The 26,244-nt window shown below is 39.8% G+C and overlaps 1 protein-coding gene across 1 annotated transcript; it reads left to right on the forward strand.

Moving 5' to 3' along the window:
- The first annotated feature begins 24,895 nt into the window (after positions 1-24,895).
- On the forward strand, positions 24,896-25,681 carry LOC127788124 (secreted RxLR effector protein 161-like). Its single transcript, XM_052316236.1, has one exon. It carries the CDS (start codon positions 24,896-24,898, stop codon positions 25,679-25,681), a length of 786 nt encoding a protein of 261 aa, XP_052172196.1.
- The last annotated feature ends 563 nt before the right edge of the window (positions 25,682-26,244 follow it).

The following is a 26,244-nucleotide window of genomic DNA, read 5'->3' on the forward strand; positions in this document are numbered from 1 at the left end:
GCCAAAGCGGTATTTGGTTGATGAATGTCCTCGAGAGGCAGAGAACCAAAAGCCTAAGTAAAGCCTTGAGGTGGGAATAACCCGAGATAAAAGCTGAAAAATGGTTCGGCTATAAGATTCTCCCGCAGGAGATTCGAAGAGTAGCCTGAGAATGTGATCGTCTTGGGCAGGAAAGTATAGTAAAGTAAATTTTGAGGAAGAAATTCTTTAAGGAGGGTGGAATGTAATACCCGGTATTACATGGTATTGAAAATAAATAATTTTGATTATTTTGAAAGGATCTCGGGTGGTCCGAGAAGCCCAAGAGTCGGTTTCGAGAAATTAATTAGTGAAATTTGTCGAATTAGCGGCAGGGAGTGCCTCGGGACTTGGATGTCTAAGGAAGAGGGCAAGAGATTGGTGAGCGTCTCGAGATGAGGATAATGATGCTGGAAGCGGTCCAAGAATAATTTTCGAAATAAATTCTGTATAAACCTGAATGGGTGCCAGTATCGAATGGTCGTAGGGGACCTCCGGGAAGCTGAAGGGACCCTAGGGGTGGTCCAATTTTGCGTATAAGGCAACCCTTAGGTGTTTTCGAGTGGAATAAAGGTCCCGTGTAGGCGCAGGGACCAAATCAATATTCCCGAGAAAGCGTCGGTAATTAATTTTGGAAAATCAAGATTTTAAGTGTCTTAAGAGTAATTAATTAAAGCATTGGAGAGTCCAAGTGCTATTTATAAAAATCCTCAAGTCTAATTAATATTCTTAAGTGGGATTAATATGGTTATTGGGATTAATGTGTAAATATAAATAAATGTATGTATAAGTGTGGGCATCAAGTTTGCTACAGTGCCCATTCTCTCTCAAATTGAAATCAAAACGCAGAGGCAGAGGAGAAAGCTTGGGAGGATGGCCGAGAGATTGTAGAGGGAGAGCTCGCGAGAGGGAGAAAGAGAGTGATCGAGAGAGAGGGTCGGGCTGGCCAGAGTTGCAGCATTGCTGGTTGTAGCGATCGATGGCAGCAACACTGAGTAGCAGCCATGGCTGTTCGGCAAAGGAGGTCGGGTGGAGCTGGACCAACTGTGAGGGAGGCCGACGACGGAGGAGCTGCAGTGAAGGAAGGCGGCTGCGGCAAGGAGCTTGATGGTCGGCCATGGCGGACGCGCGGGCCGACAGCATTGAAGTTGCAGCAGCGCGCAGGGGGCCGCGGTGGCTCGCGCTTGACGCGGCGGCGGCGTGGTTGCGAGAAGCAGTCGACAGTGGGGAGTTGGCGGGTAGCAGCAGTGGCCAATGGAGGCAAGCCAGGCGGCGGCCAGTGCTGGTTCGCACAGGTGTAACACCCCCCCTATATAGGCGTGTCACTATAAGGAAATTCCCGGGGTTTTTTTTTTTTTTTTTCTCCAAGTCTGTTACTCGTGGTGCCTGTGAGCACAATCTTCACATGCAGATGAAACACTCATCGCAAAACTACAGCCGGCACCCGCGGTGATCTCAAGAACAATCTCCACATGCAGATATATACCCCGAGAGTTCCAGTCTTACTCGTTTAGTTAACATTAGCATAATCACAACTGAACGAAACATTTCAAATACAGCGGAATACTTAACCATCAAAATAACGTGGCCTGCCACGTGTTACACAAGATGTTCCCTACCAACATACATATAACATCGTTACTAAATGTTTACAACACCGACGTACGATTGTTCATACATATAACAAAATAAGTTCCTATGCTATCAAATGATACAATGACTATCACATAAACACTATTGGCTCTCCGGCCTCGTCCTTGACCTCGCAGCTGTCCCTAACTAGAACGTTGAATGTTCCAGGGGCATAACCCAGGTTAGATGATGAAACATCTAAGTGAAGGCATGAAACAGTTTATATAATGCATGAAAGACACATGAGCATGGCATACTAAACGACAACATGCAAGACACGTCAAACTTGAGAAATTTCCCTGACATACTTAATCCCCGGGTGCCCTACCGTGTCACTCGGTTACCAGTCCCGGATGCTCTACCGTGTCACCCGATCACCAGTACTGGCCCCGGATGCCCTACTGTGTCACCCGATCACCAGGACTAACCGTGTCCCATTCCCAAGAAGACCCCGTCCCGCCCCGTATGAACCCAACAATGCAATAAAACTTGACCCCAAACGATATGAAAATTCACACGCCATGCACCAACATTTTAAAGTAAATCAGTTAATGCAATGCAGCGAATATCGACACAGTGTTCATAAGTAAAAGACTGGTAAAACAATCTAAGTCTAGGAGGGCGAAACCGCTTGCTAGAACTCACCACAAGCATTTAAAAACACTTTCAACACAAGGTAAAGCTAGAATCAAACCACTCACCTCAATTCGAAAAAGTCTGGATTTCACCTCAAAAAACGTGCCACTCCTTGAAAATTGCGTAATCCTTCTTCCAACGACCCAATGGACTCCTATTTCACCATTTAAGACCTTTGGAATCAACGTTTCTATTTTTCCACAATTGTTTCTATTTTTATTTATTTTTCAAACATCTATACCTTCGAAAATTCATTAAAAATACCAAACATCAATTTTTACAAAATATTCTTCCATGATAATTCCTAAAATATTTCTACCTAAATTCTGAAATTAAAAACACACAAAAACCCTACCTCACGCGCCCTCACGCGCCACCCAGAGGTCCTGCGAGTGGGAGCCACGCGCCACCGTCTGGTTGTCTTCTTCGATCATCTTCCCCAATTCCGGCGACGTTCAATGCCCTAACTTCTTATAGGGGCTTGTAGAGCTCTTCAAGGCGACCCCAATGGAACCTTCAATCGTCGAAAAAAGTGGCCGGAGGTGGGTTTAAAACACAGTTGCAGGTCGCGGCAGCGGTTCGACTTTCCGGCCAAGCTTCCAAAACCCCTCCAAATCTATACCAAACGCTCCCAAATTTTCCAGAATCAATCCTTAGAACACTAAGAAAAAAAGCCCCTTATCCTTGCACCTCGATTCAAGCTCAAACGCCCTGAATTTCTCTCGATTCTTTTTGAAACCCTCGGCCTTGGTTGGCTATTTATACCCGTTTTCGACGCCAAAACCCACCAAATCTTGCTTGATCTTATCTCCTTATCCCCAAATCTAGCTTCTAAATCGATCAAATAGCCCTAAATCATGAAATTTGGACCTTAAAAATTTTGGCCGAATCGGCGGTCACTTCCGCCATTAAATCTGATCGCATCAAGGCCATTTCCAGCCAATGGCAAGCCTTAGCAGCTTCATCATCACCTAAAGCTACCCTAGCACCCTTCAGGCAACCTTCCCGACGCCTCCAGAGGCGGCTGTCGGCGGCCATGTGTGGTGGTCGCGTTCCCATTATGCAAGTTTTACAAAATTGCATTTTTACCCCCTATTTTCTTCATTTGACATTTCGGCCCTTTCCTTTGAGTCCCTGATCTTTCTAAATATACCACAACGACCCTCAAGTTCTATATTTTCCATTTCCTTTTTGGAATTTCTGAAAAATTCGTCGATTCGAGCTCCCACTGATATTTTGCAAAATCTGCACTTTTGCCCTAACTCTCCTAATTGCGTGCTTTTGACTTCAACCCTTCGAGATCTCTTGATTTTTAGCAAATATCGCCCAATTGTGCCATTTCTCCTCAATTGGCTCATCTTAACCTAGTCATTCGTCTTTCGTTTAAGTTTTGAATATTGCACTTAGGCCCGAAACTTTGCTAAATATCATTTTGACCCATATCTTCAAAAATTCTCTTATTATTTAATTCCGGGTATTACATCCTCCCCCTCTAAAAGAAATTTCGTCCTCGAAATTACTAACTTACAGTATCAAAATAAATGCGGATAAGAAATCTTCATCTCTTCTTCGTGTTCCCAAGTTGCCTCTTCTTCGTCATGATTGCCCCATAGTACCTTTACCAAAGGAATAACCTTGTTCCTTAAGATTTGATCCCTTTGATCTAGGATTCGAACTGGTTCCTCAGGGTACGTTAGATCATTTCGTATCTCAATGGTCTCATTCCGAAGTACCTGCGTAGGGTCTGGCTCATGTTTTCGTAGTTGAGACACATGAAACACGTTGTGAATGTTTGATAATGCCGCAGGTAAAGCTAATCTGTAAGCCACTAATCCAATTTTCTCCAAAATCTCATAAGGTCCTATGTATCTTGGGCTTAATTTCCCTTTCCTTTTCCCTCGAATCACGGATTTAAATGGAGAAACTTTCAAGTATACCTTGTCACCGACCAAAAATTCCAGGTTTCGCCTTCGTTGATCAGCGTACGATTTTTGACGACTTTGACTTATCCTCATTTTCTCTTGTATTTGCTTAATCTTCTCAATAGTAGTCTGAACAATCTCGGGTCCAACTAATCCTACTTCTCCAGTTTCTACCCAATAGAGTGGTGTTCTGCATTGTCGCCCATATAATGCCTCGTAGGGAGCCATTCCAATGCTGCTGTGGTGCCCGTTGTTGTAGGCAAATTCTACCAACGGTAGATGTTTCTCCCAACTTCCCGAGAATTCCAAAATGCATGCCCTCAACATGTCTTCGAGCGTTTGAATTGTCCGCTCAGACTGTCCATCAGTCTGAGGGTGATAAGCTGTGCTGAGCTTCAACTGTGTTCCCATACACTTGTGGAAACTTTCCCAAAATAAGCGTGAGTCGGTTGCCCTATCTTAATAGGCAAGAAATGTGTCGACTTGGTCAGTCGATCCACTATTACCCAAACAACATCGTTTCCTTTGGGACTTCGAGGTAGATTGGTCACAAAATCCATAGTGACGTGGTCCCATTTCCACTCGGGAATATCCAATGGTTGTAACTTTCCTCCCGGACGCTAATGCTCAATTTTGATACATTGACAGGTATCACATTGTTCCACGTACTGTGCCACGTCCTTTTTCATTCCTGGCCACCAATAAATTTCCCTAAGATCCTTATACATTTTTGTGGATCCTGGATGTACTGTGTATCTTGCCCGATGAGCTTCTCCCAAGATAACTTGTCTTAGACCTTGATTCCTTGGCACGTATGTTCTTCCTTGAAATCGAAGTATACCATCACAGTAACTGAATTCAGGTGCCTTAACTTGATCGTTCTCATCTATCCACTGACTTCTTCTTGTGTCTGTTTGAAGAACTGATCTGATTTGATTTACCACATCAGATTGAATTGTCAGATTTGCCAAATATCCCTTGTTTGGTTTAGGCTTAACACGTACTATCAGGTGGCTAAATTCCTCGATCATCATGTTAGCCACAATCTCGGAGCTTCTTTGGCTAAGAACATCTGCAACTATGTTCGCCTTTCCTGGATGATAGGAAATGGTACAATCATAATCTTTTAAATACTCCATCCATCTTCTTTGTCTCATGTTTAACTCCTTCTGAGAAAATATGTACTTCAAACTCTTATGATCCGTAAAAATCTCAAATTGTACCCCGTAGAGATAATGTCTCCACAACTTCAAAGCATATATTATAGCTACTAATTCCAAGTCATGAGTTGGGTAGTTCTGCTCGTGTCTTTTCAGTTGCCGAGATCTGTAAGCGATTACTTTCTCATCTTGCATTAGAACACATCCCAACTCTATTCCCGAAGCATCACTATACACCACAAACTTTCCTGACTCCGTTGGCATTGCTAAAATCGGTGCCGTAGTTAATCGCGCCTTAAGTTCTTGAAAACTTTGTTCACATTTATCATCCCATTCAAATTTAACTTCTTTCTGCGTTAATCGAGTAAGTGGAGCAGATATCTTTGAAAATCCTTCTACTAATCTTCTGTAGTATCCTGCTAGTCCAAGAAAACTTCGGATTTCCCCAATGGTCTTAGGTGCTTGCCACTTTTGAACTGCTTCTATCTTTGCTGGATCGACAGATATACCGTCTGCAGAAATTATATGTCCAAGAAATGCTACTCGAGTAAGCCAAAATTCACACTTCGAGAACTTGGCGTACAACTTATGGTCCTTTAAAGTCTGCAAGACTATCCTTAAATGTTCTTCATGATCACTCTCACTTGCAGAGTATATCAAAATGTCACTATGAACACTATTACAAACTTGTCCAGGTAAGGTCTAAAAGTTCGGTTCATTAAATCCATAAATGCAGCAGGTGCATTGGTCAATCCAAACGGCATCACTAGATATTCGTAGTGACCATACCGTGACCGGAATGCAGTCTTAGGTACATCTTCCGGTTTGATCTTCATTTGATAGTACCCTGACCAAAGATCTATCTTAGAAAATACTCTAGCTCCTTGAAATTGGTCAAACAATTCTTCAATCCTAGGCAATGGGTACTTATTCTTTATGGTTACCTTGTTTAATTGTCGGTAGTCAGTACACATACGTAAGGTACCATCTTTCTTTTTCACGAACAATATCGGAGCTCCCCAGGGTGACACACTTGGTCTGATAAATTCTTTGTTAGTCAAGTCCTGTAATTGCTCCTTCAATTCCCTCATCTCAGCAGGGGCCATCTTGTACGGAGGTATGGATATTGGCTGTGTACCTGGTACAAGATCTATCAAAAATTCAATTTCTCTTTGGGGAGGTAATCCTGGTAATTCCTCGGGAAATACCTCAGGATACTCATTCACGACCCTCACTGATTCCAACTCGAGACTTTTCTTTCCTGATTCGGGTTTGGCTGACTGCAACGTGTGCAAAGTCATGCCATTTTCTCTCTTAATCTTCCTATTTTGACCTTGGAACACAATCCACTCTCCGTTAAGCTTGGGTAAGCTGACGGTCTTACTCTTACAATCTATTTTAGCCTCATGTAGCGATAGGAAATCCATATCGATAATTATGTCGAAATCTTGAATGTCTAACACCACTAAATCAATCTTGAAACTTTCTCCTCCCATATTAAAAATACACCCACGGCACCCTACCGCAGTTCTTAGAGTTGAACCCATAGGAGTGGCTATTGCCATCTGATAACCCAATTCCCTAGGTTCTAACTTTAAACCTTCTACTGATGCATGCGACACGAATGAATGCGTAGCACCTGGATCTATTAAAGCATGAGTTGGAATATTCGAAAAGAACAGTGTACCTTCAATAACTGCAGGATCGGCCTCAGCGTCCTCACAAGTCAGATTGTACACTCGGCCTGGACGAACATTTTGTGCACTTCCACTCGATGGTTCCATCTTCTTCCTTTTTGAGCAATCTCGCGAGATATGCCCTAGTTGACCACAGTTGTAACAGACCACTTTTCCCTAATACCCAACCTGGGGCGTTGCTTTGTTCTTTGGGCAGTTTCTTCCAATGTGGCCTTCTTCACCGCATCCGTAGCATTTTACAACACATCTTTTTCCAAGTGTTTCCTCTTACATCGAGGGCACTTCCCATCGTCCCTTGGTTGAGTCTTCGAATTGTCCGGTTTACCGCTCTTACTTCCTTCCTCTGTCTTGATTATCTTGGCTCGTGTCAGATTTCTCTCAATGGTCAAAGCTCGGTGCAATGCTTCTTTGTAAGTTTCAATGTCCCATCCACTTAAAACTTGCTGGAGATGTTCTTGTAATCCTGAAACAAACTTTTCTGCCTTCTGACTCTCGTTAGTTTCGTACATGGGCACGTACTTAATCAGTTGAATGAACCGATTATCGTATTGGCTCACAGACATCTCGTCCGTCTGCTTGAGCCTCATAAACTCCCAGATTCTTTCTTCCTTCCAACTCTTAGACAAGTACTTGGCGTTAAACTCTGCCTTGAATCCTGCCCAGGTATACATTGGTGCATCCTCATCTTCAGCCTCACGCTTCTGGTGTGACCTCATTATTGAACGCTCGGTAGATTGCCACCACCGACCTGCTTCTTCCTCTAACGTGTAGGTTGCACACCTTACCTTCTCCTCTTCACTACACTGGAGATGATGAAGTAGTTTCTCGGTTTGCTCCAGCCAATACTCGGCTGAGCTAGGATCATCGCCAATCCTTCCTTTGAACACAGGGGGTCTCAGGTGTCGATACCGCTCCAATGCCGTGGTCGTGTGCCGAGTAGGCTCCTCCCGACTCACGTATGTCAGCATATTTTCTAAAAATCGCTCCATTTGCTCAAACCGGTCCTCACTGGAGCTTGATTCCCCGACGTATCTTCTGTTCCCTCTTAGGTGATTCCTGCGATCATCCTGATCTTCGGGATTATTTCCTTCTCTTCTCCCACTTTCGTCATGAGCTGCGTCCCGTAGCCTTCGTGTATTCACCATCTGAAGTGAATCACGGAAATAAATTATACTCAAGACAAGATTGTTTCTATACAAAGGCGACAATTTTATTTCTTTATAATATCCCACAAAACATAACAACTTAGTACAACCGTAAAGGAAAATAGACATAACATCTTATTTTATTTTATATTTACATATCACTTCATCCATCAGCTATTTCTTCGGCCTTGCTCAGTAGTTCTTCGGCCTCCAAATCCATGACTCCTTGTGGTCCTCGTCACTGTCGAATGCTACCAGGGGTCTTTCATCATCATCTTGGACCTCCTGAGATTCCTCATCTGATTCCTCATCAGAGCTAATATTTATGACCTCATTCGCGAGATTTGCAGCAATCTTTGCCTGTTCTTCCTCATCCATAATGTCCCCGAGTAGATCCTAATGTTCGTTCTGCATTCTTGCACAGAATTCAGGTAGAGAGTCGTCTTCCCAGTCCTGCCACAACCATTGCGCAAAAGTCTTCCATTCCCCCTCCAGCTGATCAATAAGAAAACCGATCTGAAACTCTGATAAATCTACCATCTGTCGGTAGCTGGGGGGAACATCATCAATAATTTCCTCCATTACAAGCAGAAACACATTCATGTCATCCTTTTGTGGGTTTCCTCGAGCTTCGATCCTATTTTCCCAATGCGACAGCAGCACTGTTAGTGTAGGTGCTCTAGACCCAATCAGATTGGGCATGTTGTACACTGACAATTGTAATCATGTTATTATTTGAATAAAGAGTTATTCAAATTCACAAGAAGTCATTCTATTAGTTTCTTGTTATTATTGTAATAACCGAATGAAACTAGATAGAAGTCCATATGATGTATACTGTGAATAATCTATAAAGATGTGAGATGATGCACCACAGTTTATAGACATCATTAAACGTCCCAAGTCGTAGCAATGTCAAGAATGGACATTGACAATTGCGGTAAGACTTGTATGTGCTATGTTTTTGCTATGTGATAGCAATGGGGGTCTCACACCCATAGGCATGGGGATGCCTAGACAAGTACATAGGTGACCAATGTTGGAGAACGTGTCACTGGACATGACTCGCCATGAGAATCCATTTTGGTTATATGTTGGTGAAATTCTCATACGAGATGGGTGTAACTAATCCTTGGAGCTGAGGTTGTCACGGTCATCTCATAAGAAGACTGGTATGCTTTGACATCGTTTCGATGGGCCTAGACAAAGGCTGCACATGGGCGATCGTTGGGTATATCATGAGGCTTATGGAGATGGGTGCATAGCCAAGATGGGACTCGTCTATCTCTTGATAGAGGATGATGTATCTAAGGCGCCTTCGGTGGATATTCACTTTAAATCCATGGCCATGGTGAAAAAGATCAATAAGGAGTTATTGATTCACTTTCTATTAAGTGAAGATATCCGAAAGACCGAAGAAAACTCATGTGATCATTATCAAGCAACACATCGCCATACTTGAGATCACATAAGATGCATTGACGAGAGGATCGTATTACACGGTAACCATGCTTGTGAAAGGTTATTTGCGGATTATGAATCCTTCTGAATAATTGGGTAGGCATGACGCCTTGCTAGAGGCCAATCTTGTCTTATGTGTTCGTACCGACACATTGCCAACATATTCGGAAGCCTAATGAGTCATACGCAACAGGCACGGTCCCTGGCTTAAACCAGGAGAGTGGACGTATGGTTAAGTGGGACACTTCGGCAAGAAGTTGTGCCGTCGTAGGTTCTCACGGAAAAAGAACAAATAGACGTAATGACGTCTATATGACGAGGAGTCGTCATAATGGAAAGAGTTTCCTAAAAATGGCATTTGATTAAATTAGGAAGGAGTTTCTAATTTAATAATTTTCTATTTGTTGGAGTGGCAAATAGGAAATAAAATATTTTTGGGCTTAAGTTAATATTTGGACTAAATTAGATTTGGACCAAATATTAAATTAAATATTATATTTGGACTAAATTGGATTTGGGCCAAATATTAAAATAAATATTATATTTGTACTAAATTAGATTTGGGCCAAATATTAAATATTATATTTGGACCAAATTAGATTTGGGCCAAATATTAAATAAAATATATTTGGGCTTGAATTAGATTTGGGCCATAATATTTTATTTAACCTATAAAAGGATTGGGCCATTTAATTATATTTCTAGTTGGACTAGAATAAGCCCACTTAAGATTCTAATTAAATTAGAATTAATGGGCTAGCCCAATCCATTAGGGTTTTAGAAACCCTAGGATATTTCATTATAAATATCCTTTTATAGGTTGCCCATCATTGAGGTGATTTTTGGTGTCGTTTTTCAAGAGTTGAAAAACGCATTACCGTTCACTCTTCCCCGTTTCTTTTGGCATCGATTTGAAACGTGGGTGTTCTTTTACCGTCCATACACAAGCCGCGCAAAGGAGAAGGAGCTAGCACTCCTATTCCGCTCTCCTTGCCAACGGACGCGTGCCGCGTATCACGAGTTAGAGGCCGGACGCTTGGACGGCTCGAATCCGCGAACGACTCGATAATCTAAAGGTTAGATTTATTTATTTGTTTGTGAATGATTTGATTTCGACGTTGATCCAATCGCCGGGATCGGGGTAAGGTTCAAAATTTTTGAACTACGCTGCTTGCCCCATAGCGATCTTGCTTTACTTTCAAGCACTTGGTCCACCATTGCTTACTAACAATACATATAGATTTTCTTAGAAATCTCGAACAAGTGTCTCCTAAAGTTCTCTTATAACACCTAGAATCTATAATCTTATTCTAAGTTATCAAGTCTAGCCGTGCTAAGTTCAATAACCTAGCCTAACCATCCTAGGGTTTTAACCTAGGGCTCTGATACCAATTGTAACACCCTGCCCTATACAGGCGTGTCACTATAAGGAAATTCCCGGGGGTTTTTTTTTTTTTTTTCCTCCAAGTCTGTTACTCGCGGTGCCTGTGAGCACAATCTTCACATGCAGATGAAACACTCGTCGTAAAACTACAGCCGGCACCTGCGGTGATCTCAAGAACAATCTCCACATGCAGATATATACCCTGAGAGTTCCAGTCTTACTCGTTTAGTTAACATTAGCATAATCACAACTGAAAGAAACATTTCAAATACAGCAGAATACTTAACCATCAAAATAACGTGGCACTCCTTGAAAATCATATAATCCTTCTTCCAACGACCCAATTGACTCCTATTTCACCATTTAAGACCTTTGGAATAAACATTTCTATTTTTCCACAATTCTTTCTATTTTTATTTATTTTTCAAACATCTATACCTTCAAAAATTCATTAAAAATACCAAACATCAATTTTTACAAAATATTCTTCCATGATAATTCCTAAAATATTTCTACCTAAATTCTGAAATTAAAAACACACAAAAACCCTACCTCATGCACCCTCACGCGCCACCCAGAGGTCTTGCGAGTGGGAGCCACGCGCCGCCGTCTGGTTGTCTTCTCCGGTCGTCTTCCCAGATTCTGGCGACGTCCAATGCCCTAACTTCTTATAGGGGCTTGTAGAGCTCTTCAAGGCGACCCCAATGGAACCTTTAATCGTTGGAAAAAGTGGTCGGAGGTGGGTTTAAAACCCAGTTGCAGGTCGCGGCGGCGGCGGTTCGACTTTCCGGCCAAGCTTCCAAAACCCCTCCAAATCTATACCAAACACTCCCAAATTTTCCAGAATCAATCCTTAGAACATTAAGAACAAAAGCCCCTTATCCTTGCACCTCGATTCAAGCCCAAACGCCCTGAATTTCTCTCGATTCTTTTTGAAACCCTCGGCCTTGGTTAGCTATTTATACCCGTTTTCGAAGCCAAAACCCACCAAATCTTGCTTGATCTTATCTTCTTATCCCCAAATCTAGCTTCTAAATCGATCAAATAGCCCTAAATCATGAGATTTTGACCTTAAAAAGTTTAGCCGAATCGGCGGTCACTTCTGCCATTAAATTCGATCGCATCAAGGCCATTTTCGGCCAATGGCAAGCCTTAGCAGCTTCATCATCACCTGAAGCTACCCTAGCACCCTTCAGGCGACCTTCCCGACGCCTCCAAAGGTGGCTTCCGGCGGCCATGTGCGGTGGTCGCGTTCCCACTATGCAAGTTTTACAAAATTGCATTTTCACCCTCTTATTTTCTTCATTTGACATTTCGACCCTTTCCTTTGAGTCCCTGATCTTTCTAAATATACCACAACGACCCTCAAGTTCTATATTTTCCATTTCCTTTTTGGAATTTCTGAAAAATTCGTCGATTCGACCTCCCACTGATATTTTGCAAAATCTGCACTTTTGCCCGAACTCTCCTAATTGCGTGCTTTTGACTTCAACCCTTCGAGATCTCTTGATTTTTAGCAAATATCACCCAATTGTGCCATTTCTCCTCAATTGGCTCATCTTAACCTAGTCATTCGTCTTTCGTTTAAGTTTTGAATATTGCACTTAGGCCCGAAACTTTGCTAAATATCATTTTGACCCATATCTTCAAAAATTCTCTTATTATTTAATACCGAGTATTACAACAGGAGTCACTGAAGAAGAAGAAGATGCGCGCGCGTGGGAGACTTGGAGAAGAAGGAAATAAATAAAAATAAAAATAAAAGAAGAGGAAATAATGGAAAATTCTGGAAAATGGGGAAAAATAGGAAGAAATTCTAGAAAATTCTGGAAAAAATTCCAGAAATTAATTTGGGGCTTGAGGAGCATGTCAGAAGCTCGAAAATGGGATTTTGGGCATAAGTTGCAGCTCGGGAGCCAACGCCGGTATGAGCGTCTGATCAGTTTTCTTCTCCAGATTAATCGAGGTAATTAATTGAATTATGTTCTAAATATTTTCATTATGTGAGATAATGAATTGTGTCGTATTGGTTGGATTGAACCCTCGGGTGGGGTTGATCTGAAGTTGTTGTCAGGTGAGTTTTACGGTATACGACATAGTTTAGGGCATTGATTTAATGCCGGATGTTAATGGAGTTGGGGTTTTGTGTGTTTGCCTCTAGGTTTGACCGGGAAGGCCGTGATCCAAGAGGAACTTGAGATTCAGACCAGAATTCGTGCCGAGGCAAAGCTGAGGCTTCGAGCCAGGTAAGGGACGGCCCCATGTGGAGGTGGCCTTGCAAGTTGGTAAATGTGTTTGATAATGTTTTTATGTTGTATTTGCATGTAGTGGTTAACACTTGCGTGATGCGAGATCTAGTGGACCTTAGCCATATGGAGGACTAGTGTTACGGGGGCTGATAGGTTGATGCCTCAAACCTTGGTAGGTTGTGAGGATGTGTGGGCCTAGCCTCATTTGCATGCATTCAACGTACATAAACATGGTTATATTCATATTTACAAGCATTGCACCCTTACTGAGTCTTTATGACTCATGAGCTTTTACCTCGTGTTGTAGATGATACAAGCCCAAATGCAACCAGAGATGGTGCCGGGAGACTATTGTGGCAACTAGCATCGTTGCTCGAGTTGTGTGGATGTTTATTCTCCTGTATTTTCTTATATGTATTCATGTGCTTGTATTTAAGTGTTATTGAGCTCTAGAGGTATCTAGTTGTTGTAATCATAATCATGTGATAGATGATTGTGAGTCTGCGTGATTTATATGTGGCTTGAGTTGTTGAAGCCAAGTTCGGACCGAATAAAGATCAATAAGGTATGTTCTCATAAATCCCCATTACTTAGCGAAGTGTTTGTTATGCTAGCTTTGTGCCTGGGTCACCTCTGGCTTGCTATGAGGCGAGCTGAAGAGAGGTGAAGCTCACTCGGGTTTCGGGTCTTGGTCCGCTGATTTTTTCTTGTTTGAGTTGGGACCGATTCCTGAGTGGAGCGAAGAGAAGGATGAAGCCTAGTTCCCACCTAGGGCGTTTCCTGTTGAAACATAATCCAACCTTTCAGTTGTGGTTCGTCGGGTTAGTAATCCTGTCGATTATTTACCGGTGGCGCCCGTAAGTGGGAGCGGGATGTTACATAATATACATTAGATATGTAAGTATGAACAAAATTTCGAATTGAACCTTTACCTTCTATTTTACCTTTTGAATCGTCACCAAAAGTAACATAACTGCTATGATATTCTTCTAGCCTATTAAAGTGGCTTTTGTCTCCAGTCATGTGCCTTAAACAACCACTATAAATGAACCAGCTAATCCTTGAGCTGTTAGCTATGAGGCAAAAGGACTACAACAAATAAAAATTCAATTAGTACCCAAGGACTTTGGGTCTAATGGATTAGGCTCCTATCCTCCTATTGTTTCTGTTAGGAAATCAAAGCTTCGCGGTTGGCCAATTTCCTAACAGTGGTATCAGAGCGACAGGTTATCTCGAACATTTGATGATTTCGTTAGATATATTATGATTCTATCATCGTTTTCTGGCAGTGTAATCAAAAGGTCTCGTTTTGAAATATGTCATTCTTTTGATAAATTAGAACAGAAGTAATGAATCAGTATTGTTATTGATTCTGCCATGTATTGATGATCTGTTAATGTATCAAACAACATGTTAAGATGGTAGATTATTAAGTTCAGTGATCAATTTTTAATATGATATGAAACTGATGTATAGAAACGGTTTAAATTTGCCATTATTTTGCTATTTTCTATCATGCTGCGAATCTGTTTGCTTGCAAGGGTTAAATAAAATTTGTAATCGGCATGCAATAAGATTGAAACCGATTTAGATTATGGGGTCGTGTTATAGAACAACATGTTCCAAAAGAATCGGTTTGATATGATCAAATCGAGATCAGTTTTGGATCAAAAATAGGAACTGTTTTATTATCTGTTCGAACAATATATGATCTGTTTTGATATGATCGATTCGAGATTATCATCTGATAGAATAGAAGCATCCTGACATGTTCTAAATCGAACAATAATAATGATATGATCAGTGTTTAAACAAAGAGCAATATTGATGCGATCAGTATTTGTTTATCGTTTAATATGATTAGTATATGTTCGAACAGTTTGCAGTGTGTGTTAAGTTTATGATATGATCTTAACCGAACACCAGTCATTTTTTATATGATCTAAATGAATAGCATTATGTCGATATACATACTGATGGCAAGAGTTTGTGATATGATCTAATCCGTGCAAATATGAGGCAAAATAATTTGAGGGTTACATGAGATGTAATTGGTAAGAGTTACCTACCTTTTAAAATTACTATAAGAGCTTCGATATTATTCGAGTTTATGGTAATTTTAATTGGGTCTCAAGCCCACTAAAAAGCCTATGTATTTAAGCTTTCCAAATCTTATTTTTAGGGTGCTAAAATTTGATTAAAATAGTGGGAGTATCACTTATGACAAAAAGGTCCTTAATCATAGGTGAATGTAATTGATTGAATGTTTAAATGTATGATCATGTTTATCTTTGCAGATTTGTGAAATAAAAAATGGCCAAGAATCCGCTTGCAGGTTTGCTAAACACTGATCGGGGCTGTTGAACACCAATAGATTAGTTGAGTAAGAATTTTGATTTGCAGCAAGGGTGCAACCCTAAGTCGTCTCCCAACGAACCTCAAGCGTATCTGTCAAAACAAGGCTAAACGGGGGGGGGGGGGAGTTTTTGATAAAAAACAGAAAACTAAACAAGCAAGAACACAAGAAATCAAGATGCAATCAATTGCAAACCAACCTTCTATCCCAGTTTTCATCGCCTTCTCAATAAACCATTTGTTTAGTTTCAATTCTCAAATCAAAAACCAGAATAATCCTTTAACAACCGCCAAAGATTGGAAAGAAAACCAATAAACAGATTTCAGAAACCTCTTAGTTCGATTTATCAGTTTTGATTCCCCTTATTGCACAGATTCGAGACTGATTGTTCTTGCTTCTAGTTAAAGCCTCAACCGAGCACAAAAACCTTGGATTCTCAAACAAAGACAATGCATGCATTCATCCAACCGGCATCAACACATACACAGATTTAAGAGAGAACAGAAACAAGAGAACAACAAAGTTAAAACTAAAAAATGATTTCCATTAAAACCAAAGACTCAAACCGGGAACAAGGATGGTATTGCAACTGATTACAAAACCTTAGCCCTCCATCTTGACAAGAACAATGGGGAGAATGAAAGCTGGCTACTGTTCATGCCCTTCGAAAGAATCATCTGCAAATCGGCCACTTAAGGTGCTTAAATAGGGCTTAAGGAGGAAACCCTAGGTTACTGCCACTTCACATCCGATTTCGGATAAGTTAGAGCGCGTTATGGGCTTCGGCCTCTTCATAAGAATTGTAGATCAGGAAGATTAGATTAATTTGAGATTTTGAATCACTTGATTTGGATATCGGACGCCCAAGATATGGCCCTTTTAAGGAATCAGCATCTGTGCAGCTTTCCTAATTTGACCCAACTTCCTAGTCCCGACTTTGAAGTGCTATTTGAAGGCCCAAACGAACTCGGATTTGGACAAACCATACCTTTACAGAAAGCCCTAGAAGTCCTCTACAATATCTCTGGAGACATCATCTTCATTCTGGAACTTTATCTTGGCCAAAATACTGAAGGAAGTGCAGGAGGTTAAATCTGCTAAAAATTGCCCTCACTTCTCTATCTCCAATTTCCAAGATATCTCATTGCCATCAAGACGTTTCATGCCCCATATCATGCTCCCATAGCCCTAAACTTGGAAAAATAAAGTAAAATAGTGTGAAGCCCAATTTCTATAAAATAAAACCAAGATGAATAAAAAGGACACAACTAATGTGCGAAAAAAGACTAAATTTGAGGGCTAAATAATATGAGAATATGTGCTCTATCAGACACTAACAAGTTAACAGGTCCCAATTATCTGGACTGGCTAAGGAATCTCAAAATCATTTTGGATTCCGAAAAAATAACATATGTGGTGGATAAGGCCCCACCTGAAAAACTTTTAGAGGCATCCACCCTAGAGGAACTGACCACTTGGCAGAAGTGGAAAGATGATGATCTTCAGGCTCGTTGCTATATAATGGCATCGATGTCCAATGAGTTGCAAAAGCAGCACGAGAACATGGAGCATGCAACAGAGATTCATTTGCACCTACAAGAGTTGTATGGTGAGCAGACTAGATATGTGAGATATCATATCTCAAAGGAGCTTTTCAGGGCCTGTATGACGGATGGTGAATCAGTCAATACTCATGTGTTGAAAATGATAAACCTAATAGAAAAGCTTGAGTCTTTGAGTGTTGTAACACCCGGTGTTACCGGTGTTAAAAGAATGAGAAAGAAAGTGAGAAAATTTCAAAAATGCCCATGAGAAGGTGTTGGATCCTTGAGATTGAGGGTGCCCTATGAGAGAGGTATTTTGGTAATTTGGATAGTGAAATCCAATAAAAAGGGTATTTTGGTAAATTGGAAATAATTCCTATGTGGAATTAGGTGAGTAGGTGAATTAAATCCCAATTTTGTAATTATGTGGAGATAAGGGATTAATAAATTCACAAAGGGTATTTTGGAATTTGGAATTTAATTCCATAGAGGAAATTAATTATGGAAATAGGGAAAATGGAGAATATGAAATTATTGGAGGAAATAATTATATTTTTCCCTAAATTGGTGGATAATTGTGGTGATGCCACATGGATGGTGGAGATAGAAGCTTGGAAGCCAAGGTTAGTGCCTTGTTGTGACACTTGGCATTTTGTGGTTCAAGTATAATTGGGTGAATTAATTAAACGCAAAAGAAATGTTAATTGGTCTTTCAAGCATTTAATGAGAGGCATAATTATATGGATTAAGGAAAATCCAAAAAAGAAAATGTGAAATTAATCACCATTAATACTTGAAATTATGGTGAATTATAAAAATCTAAAGGAAAATGGGAAAATGGTCTCCCATTAATGCCTTGGAAAATATGGAGATTTTATTAAATGAGAAAGAGTGAAATTAGTCACTCAAGTTGATTTGTTGAAATTAGTCAAAATAAATATTTGAGAAAATGGCTAATTTTGGTATTGGAAGACTAAAATGATCCAAGGGTTAGGATCAAGTCTTGAAAAGGTGAGATATATCCAATGGCTTATATTTAAGTCTTGAAGATGGATATGAAAATAGTTTAATTAAGTAAATGAGAATTAAATGGAAATTTCAAGAGATCTAGTGGTTGAAATGCATTCTTGAAATAGAGAATAAATCCAATGGTGGGGATTTAAAGAAAGTAAATGGCATGGATTGCCAATATATTTAAAGGTGTGTTTTCTCTTAGAGAGGAGACTTGTTTGTTTTAAATGAATGGTTGAGATTAGTTTTCCCTTAAGCACATGGATTGTGCCTTTAGTGAATGGCTAGGATGCATTCTTGAAATATGGGAAAACTAGTATAAGAGGGCAAGTGTGCGAGACTTGTCTCCCTTTTGGCCATTTGTAGAAATGAAGAAGGAAGAAGTCTCCCATGGAAGAAAAAGTGAAGAAGAAGAGGATAGATCAAGGTAAGTATATTTCTTCTTCTCTTTAATTAGTGTTCTTGTATGCAAGGGAAATAAATTTCTTTTGGAATGCCATCTTAGATGGGAGAAAATGAAGATGGAAGCTCTCTTGAAATGGAGATTTAATATTCAAGAAGAGGTAAGGGATGGCCCCATGGGAGGGTGGCCTTGCAATGGGTTTTAAATATGTTTCATAAATGTATATGTTGCATTTGGCATGTTCTTTGTGTTCATGAGACTTATGGCCATAGGTTAGTTTGAGAACATGGTTGAAATGGTGGGTTGATGCCTCTAACCTTGGAGGGTTGTGAGGACAAAGAAACCTAGCCACACTTGCATGCATTTGGCATCATATAACTTGTTATGTTCATATTTATTTGGCATTGCACCCTTATTGAGCTTAATAGCTCATGAGGTTTTTACCCTCACATATAGGTTGTGAAAGCATGGTAAAGTAAAACAAATGGTGGAATGGCATGTGGGAGCATGGAAAGAAGATTCAAGTGCATGTTATGGCCTATGGAAGCCTATGTTGTTATGTTTGATTTATGAGATGTAAACTTGTTTGGTTGGTGATGGCTTATTCAAGCCTAAGATCATGTATGTAATTTATATTTTAGGATGTTTGATTTTATTGTGAAATGAGGCATTGGCTTGAGGCATGTTGAAGCCTAGGTTGGGTGAAAGCCTCATTGTTGAGTATGTTGTGGGAAGCAACTAAGATGTAAAGTAAAATGGTTTGTTGGAAAAATTTGTGTGTTTGATAATGTTATGGAAGTATTGAAAGTTGGGTTTAAGCCTTGATTATGGAGAATTAGAGGCAAAATCAAAATGAATGTGAAGGATTTTTGATTATTTTTGAATTCTGGAAAAATTGGGTTAGGAGGCCCAATAATATATAAAAAAAAAAAAATGAAGTTGCAGCCTGGCTGCAGCAGGGGAAGCAGCAGCCCCGCGCGCGGCAGGGCCGCGGGGGCAGCCGTGCGCACGCGGGTGGCTGCGGCTGCGGGCGCGGGCGGGTGAGGCCAGCGCCCCGTGGGGCCCCGCGCAGGCCCCGGGGGGCACCGTGGGCCCCGCCGACCAAATTTTTTGAAAAATTGGAAAATTTTGTGGCGTTTCTTAATTGAATTTAGGCCCCAGAGGAATTTTCAAAATAAAGGGATTTTTCGGGCATTTTGGAGAAAATGTCGAAATTTTGGAAATTTGAAAATGATGAGTTTTTCCTCCAAAATTGGTGATCCATCAATGGATTGGTTTAAATGGTGATTTTTGGAGCCCGGTAAAATTCTTGGTCGGAAAAGAATTAAATTCAAATGAGAAAATAATGATTGGGCGTCTTCGCAAGATTTCTTTTTAACCAAACGCGGTGTGGTTTAAAGCCCAATTCTGCTAGTAAATCTTGGGGTTTAAGGGAAGGGAAGGACGAGCCTAGTTCCCACCTAGGGCGTTTCTTCTTGAAACATAGTCCGCCCTTCATCAAAGACCGGGCAGGTGGACAATTCGGGTAATTGTTCATGAGTAACACCCGTAAGTGGGAGCGGGGCGTTACAAGTGTTGTCATGGATAATGATCTATATGTAGATCTTATTTTACAATCTCTTCCTGATTTATTTGATCATTTTGTCATGAATTTCAGTATGTATAAGTTTCAGACTACTCTTCATGAGCTGCTTAACATGTTGAAAACTGCTGAAATGACAATGAAAAAGGATAAACCTGTCATGCTCATTGGTTCCTCACATTCCTCAAAACCAAAGAAGAATTGGTCAAAGCAAGGCAAAGAGAAGAGTTCTCAAAAGGGAAAGACAAAGCCTAAAGGTGGAGTCAAGAAAACAAAGCCAAGTTAATCAGAGAAAGGAAATTGCTTCTATTGTGGAAAGCTTGGCCACTGGAAAAGGAATTACAAGACTTATCTTGCAGAACTGAAACAGAAACGTTCTGATTCAGGTATGTACTTTGTTGAAATTAACCTTTCAGTTAATGATGCTTCTTGGGTATTAGATACCGGATGTGTTAGTCATATTTGCAATGATTTGCAGTTGATGACAACAAGTAGGAGACTAAATAAAGATGAGGTTTCTCTACGGCTTGGGAATGGAGCAAGAGTTGCTGCTATAGCCATAGGGATAGTTTATTTAGTTTTAGAATCTAGAATAAAGTTAGTTTTGAATGATTGTTTTTATGTGCCAGACATTATCAAGAACATTATTTCTATTCTTGTTTTGGACAAGGAAGGTTTTAATTTTACAAATTCTAATGGAGTTTGTTCTATTTTCAAAAATGGTTTTTATATGGTACTGGTGCATTATCAAATTATTTGTATTCTGTTCAAACTAATGATTCCATGATTTCTTTACAATAAAGTAACAAAAGAAAGGCTGATGATCAAAATTATGCTTACATATGGTGAAAGTAAAGCAAGATCGATACGGGACAAGCAGCGTAGTTTAAAAATTTTGAACCTTACCTCGATCTCGGCGATTGGATCAACGTCGAAATCAAATCATTTACAAACAAATAAATAAATCTAACATTTAGATTATTGAGTCGTTCGCGGATTCGAGCCGTCCAAGCATCCAGCCTCTAACTCGTGATACGCGGCACACGTCTGTTGGCAAGGAAAGCGGAATAGGAGTGCTAGCTCCTTCTCCTTTACGCGGCTTGTGTATGGACGGAAAAGGAACACCCTCATTTCGTATTGATGCCAAAAGAAACAAGGAAGAGTGAACGGCAATATGTTTTTCAACTCTTGAAAAATGACACCAAAACTCACTACACTTTTGGGCAACCCATAAAGGGATATTTTTAGAGAAATATCCTAGGGTTTCTAAAACCCTAATGGATTGGGCTAGCCCATTAATTCTAATTTAATTAGAATCTTAAGTGGGCTTCTTCTAGTCCAACTAGAAATATAATTAAATGGCCTAAATCCAATTATAGGTTTCATAAAATATTGTGGCCCAAATCTAATTCAAGTCCAAATATATTTTATTTAATATTTGGCCCAAATCTAATTTGGTCCAAATATAATATTTAATATTTTGCTCAAATCTAATTTAGTCCAAATATAATATTTATTTTAATATTTGGCCCAAATCCAATTAATCCAAATATAATATTTAATTTAATATTTAGCCCAAATCCAATTTAGTCCAAATATTAACTTAAGCCCAAATATATTTTATTTCCTATTTGCCACTCCAACAAATAGAAAATTATTAAATTAGAAACTCCTTAATTTAATTAATTGTCATTTTAGGAAACTCTTTCCATTATGACGACCCCTCGCCATATCAACGTCATTACGTCTATTTGTTCTTTTTTCGTGAGAACCTACGACGGCACAACTTTTTGCCGAAGTGTCCCACTTAACCATACGTCCACTCTCCTGGTTTAAGCCAAGGATCGTGCCTATTGTGTATGACTCATTAGGCTTCCAAATATGTTGGTAATGTGTCGGTACGAACACATAAGACAAGATTGGCCTCTAGCAAGGCATCATGCCTACCTAATTATTCAGAAGGATTCATAATTCGCAAATAACCTTTCACAAGCATGGTTACCGTGTAATTCGATCCTCTCATCAATGTATCTTATGTGATCTCAAGTATGGCGATGTGTTGCTTGATAACGATCACATGAGTTTTCTCCAGTCTTCTGGATATCTTCACTTAATTAGAAAGTAAATCAATAATTCCTTATTGATCTCTTTCACCATGGCCATGGATTTAAAGTGAATATCCACCGAAGGCGCCTTAGATACATCATCCTCTATCAAGGGATAGACGAGTCCCATCTTGGCTATGCACCCATCTCCATAAGCCTCACGATATACCCAACGATCGCCCACGTGTAGCCTTTCTCTAGGCCCATCGAAACGATTTCAAAGCATACTGGTCTTCTTATGAGATGACCGTGACAACCTCAGGTCCAAGGATTAGTTACACCCATCTCGTATGAGAATTCCATCAACATATAACCAAAATGGATTCTCATGGCGAGTCATGTCCAATGACACATTCTCCAACATTGGTCACCAATGTACTTGTCTAGACATCCCCATGCCTATGGGTGTGAGACCCCCATTGCTATCACATAGCAAAAACATAGCACATACAAGTCTTACCACAATTGTCAATGTCCATTCTTGACATTGCTACGACTTAGGACGTTTAATGATGTCTAGAAACTGTGATGCATCATCTCACATCTTTATAGATTAATCACAGTATACATCATATGGACTTTTATCTAGTTTCATTCGGTTATTACAATAATAACAAGAAACTAATATAATGACTTCTTGTGAAATTGAATAACTCCTTATTCAAATAATAAACATGATTACAATTGTCAGTGTACAACATGCCCAATCTGATTGGGTCTAGAGCACCTACACTAACATGTGGTATCTAAGGTTAGGTCATATATCCAAAGACAGGATAAGTGAGTTGGTTAAAAATGGGTTGTTGAATTTGTTTGACTTACAGTCAATTCCAACTTGTGAATCATGTCTTAAAGCAAAGATGACAAAATCACCATTTGTCGGACAAGTGGAGTGAGCATCTAACTTATTGGATTCGATCCATTCAGATGTCTGTGGGCCACTAAATGTTAGTGCAAGAGGTGGTTTTTCATACTTCATTACCTTCACCGATGATTTCTCACGGTATGGCTATGTATACCTTATGAAGCACAAGTCAGAAGCCTTTGAAAAGTTCAAGGAACTCAGGAATGAAGTAGAAAAACAAATAGGAAAAAGTATTAAGGTCCTTCGATCTGATCGAGGGGGAGAATACTTGAGTACATCATTCATTGATCATCTTAAAGAGAATGGGATTCTCTCCCAGTGGACTCCATCAGGAACACCATAACTCAATGGAGTTTCTAAACGAAGGAATCGAACCTTATTAGATATGGTTAGATCCATGATGAGTTTCACTAATCTCCCTTTATCCTTTTGGGGCTATGCTCTTGAGATAGCTGCCCATTTACTGAATAGAGTTCCCTCTAAATCAGTGCCTAAGACACCATATCAGATGTGGTTTGGTAAGACACCCAGTTACAAATATTTAAGAATACAGGGGTGTCCTACCTATGTTAAGAAAATAGTGGGAGATAAGTTGGATACTAGATCCACTAAGTGTAAGTTTGTGGGGGTATCCAAGGGAATCAATTGGATATTATTTCTATCATCCCCTTGAACAAAAGGTGTTTGTTTTAAGGAATGCCACTTTTCTAAAAAAAGGAGTTCCTATTGGATGGGAATAATGACAATATGATAGATCTTGAAGAAATTCAAGAAGCACAAACTACTATCCCACAACAAGTGGAAGCAGAAAATAACTTTGAACCTCAAAGTACACAATCTCCATGTAGATCCCAAAGGATCTCAAGACCTCCTGATAGGTATGGTTTCTTAGTTGAAGGTAATGAGGATAACCTTCTATTGGATGAGGATCTAAGAACCTACAAGGAGGTGATATCTGATATCGACTCGGGAAAATTAAAAGAAGCTATGAAATTCGAAATGGATTCCATGTACTTTAACAAAGTATGCACTTTGGTGGATCCTCCTGAAGGTATTGTACCTATTGGTTGTAAATGGATCTACAAGCGAAAGTTTGGAGTTGATGGAAAAGTAGAGACTTATAAAGCTCGTTTGGTGGCAAAGGGTTACACTCAAACTCAAGGTATTGATTTTGAGGAAACTTTTTCACCAGTTACGATGCTTAAGTCCATTTGGATTTTACTTGCCATAGCCACATATTATGACTATGAGATATGGCAAATGGATGTGAAAACAGCCTTCCTTAATGGTGACATTAAGGAGGATATTTATATGGAACAGTCAGAGGGATTCATATCCAATGGAAATGAGTAGAAAGTCTGCAAGCTTCAAAGGTCCATTTATGGACTAAAACAAGCTTCCCATAGTTGGAACATACGTTTTGATGAGACAATCAAATTGTTTGATTTTATCAGAAACTTGGATGAACCATGTGTGTACAAGAAGGTCAGTGGGAGTGTAGTCACTTTTGATGAGACAATCAAATTGTTTGTAACATACTTACTCATTGGGAATGATGTAGGTATGTTACAAGCAACAAAAGCCTAGTTATCTACAAATTTCTCCATGAAAGATTTATGCGAAGCATCTTATATTTTGGGGATTAAAATCTATAGAGATAGATCAAAAACGGTGCTTGGTTTGTCCCAATCAATGTATATAGATAAAATGTTAAAAAGGTTTAACATGGAAGGATCTAAAAGAGGATTTCTTCCAATGCGCCATGGGATTTCTCTTTCCAAGTCTATGTCTCCAAAGACTCCAGAGGAGAGGAAAAGAATGGCATCTATACCCTATTCTTCTGCCATAGGTAGCATAATGTATGTTATGCTATGCACTAGACCTGATGTCGCACATGCTCTGAGTGTCACGAGCAGATATCAGTCTAATCTGGGTGAGGAGCATTGGAAAGCTGTGAAAGGGGTTCTTAAGTACTTGAGAAGGACGAAAGACACTTTCATGGTTTATGGAGGAGGAGAACTGAAACTGGAATGCTTTACGGATTCAAGTTTTCAGTCTGATGTAGATGACTCAAAATATGTGTCTGGTTATGTATTCACACTTAATGGTGGAGCAGTTTGTTGGAAGAGATCCAAACAAGAAACTACTGCAAATTCTATCACTGAGGCTGAATATATTGCAGTATCAGATGCTGCAAAGGAAGCAGTTTGGATGAGAAATTTTATCTCGGCATTGGGAGTGGTTCCTACCATTGTTGATCTAGTTGTAGTGCACTGTGATAACAATGGTGCAATTGCTCAAGCAAAGGAACCAAGGTCCCATCAAAGATCCAAACATATATTGCGGAAATATCATTTAATTCGTGAGATAATTGGCCGAGGTGACATCAAAATGGAGAAGGTTGCATCAGCAAAGAATGTAGCAGATCCCCTTACAAAACTATTGTCACAACAAGTGTTTGAATGTCATCTTGAGAAGATGGGCTTAAGATACATGGGAAATTGGCTTTAGAGCAAGTGGGAGATTGTTAGAGTTATGCCCCACAAGCCAATTATATTTACATGTAATTGATCGTATTTTACATTTTGATTCTTTAGGAACAATCAATTATTATTTCAAGGCATTACGTTTTCATTTGTCATTGATGGTTGTCATTATTTATTGTAATCCATTCTTGACAAAGTCCATAGATCAAATAGGCTCATGGAATATGGTCGTGCATAGAGATGACAATCATGAAACATATTCCTTAGAAGCCTTGATCTTAAATGTTCCTAGTCATAGAGTTATTAGGATTGGATACTAATAACTTGGATAGACTAGCACATATGATGCATGCTTAATTAGGAGAATGTCTCATTTCATGGACATTGGTGTGGGGACACTAGTATATATATGTGGGTGCTTATTATAAGAATAAGTACATTGAACTAACCCGCTACAGAATTCCTAATGGTTATTTTAATGTCGAATTGGAATTCCTATGTTGCAATAGTGCAGATTGATCCTTAGACTTGAGACATCATGATAGTCTTATATTTGACTGGTTACGCTTTGGTTCTTTTTGGATTCTA

This window comes from Diospyros lotus, chromosome 13 (genome assembly GCF_014633365.1).
Source record: "Diospyros lotus cultivar Yz01 chromosome 13, ASM1463336v1, whole genome shotgun sequence".
In the NCBI taxonomy this organism is placed as follows: domain Eukaryota; kingdom Viridiplantae; phylum Streptophyta; class Magnoliopsida; order Ericales; family Ebenaceae; genus Diospyros; species Diospyros lotus.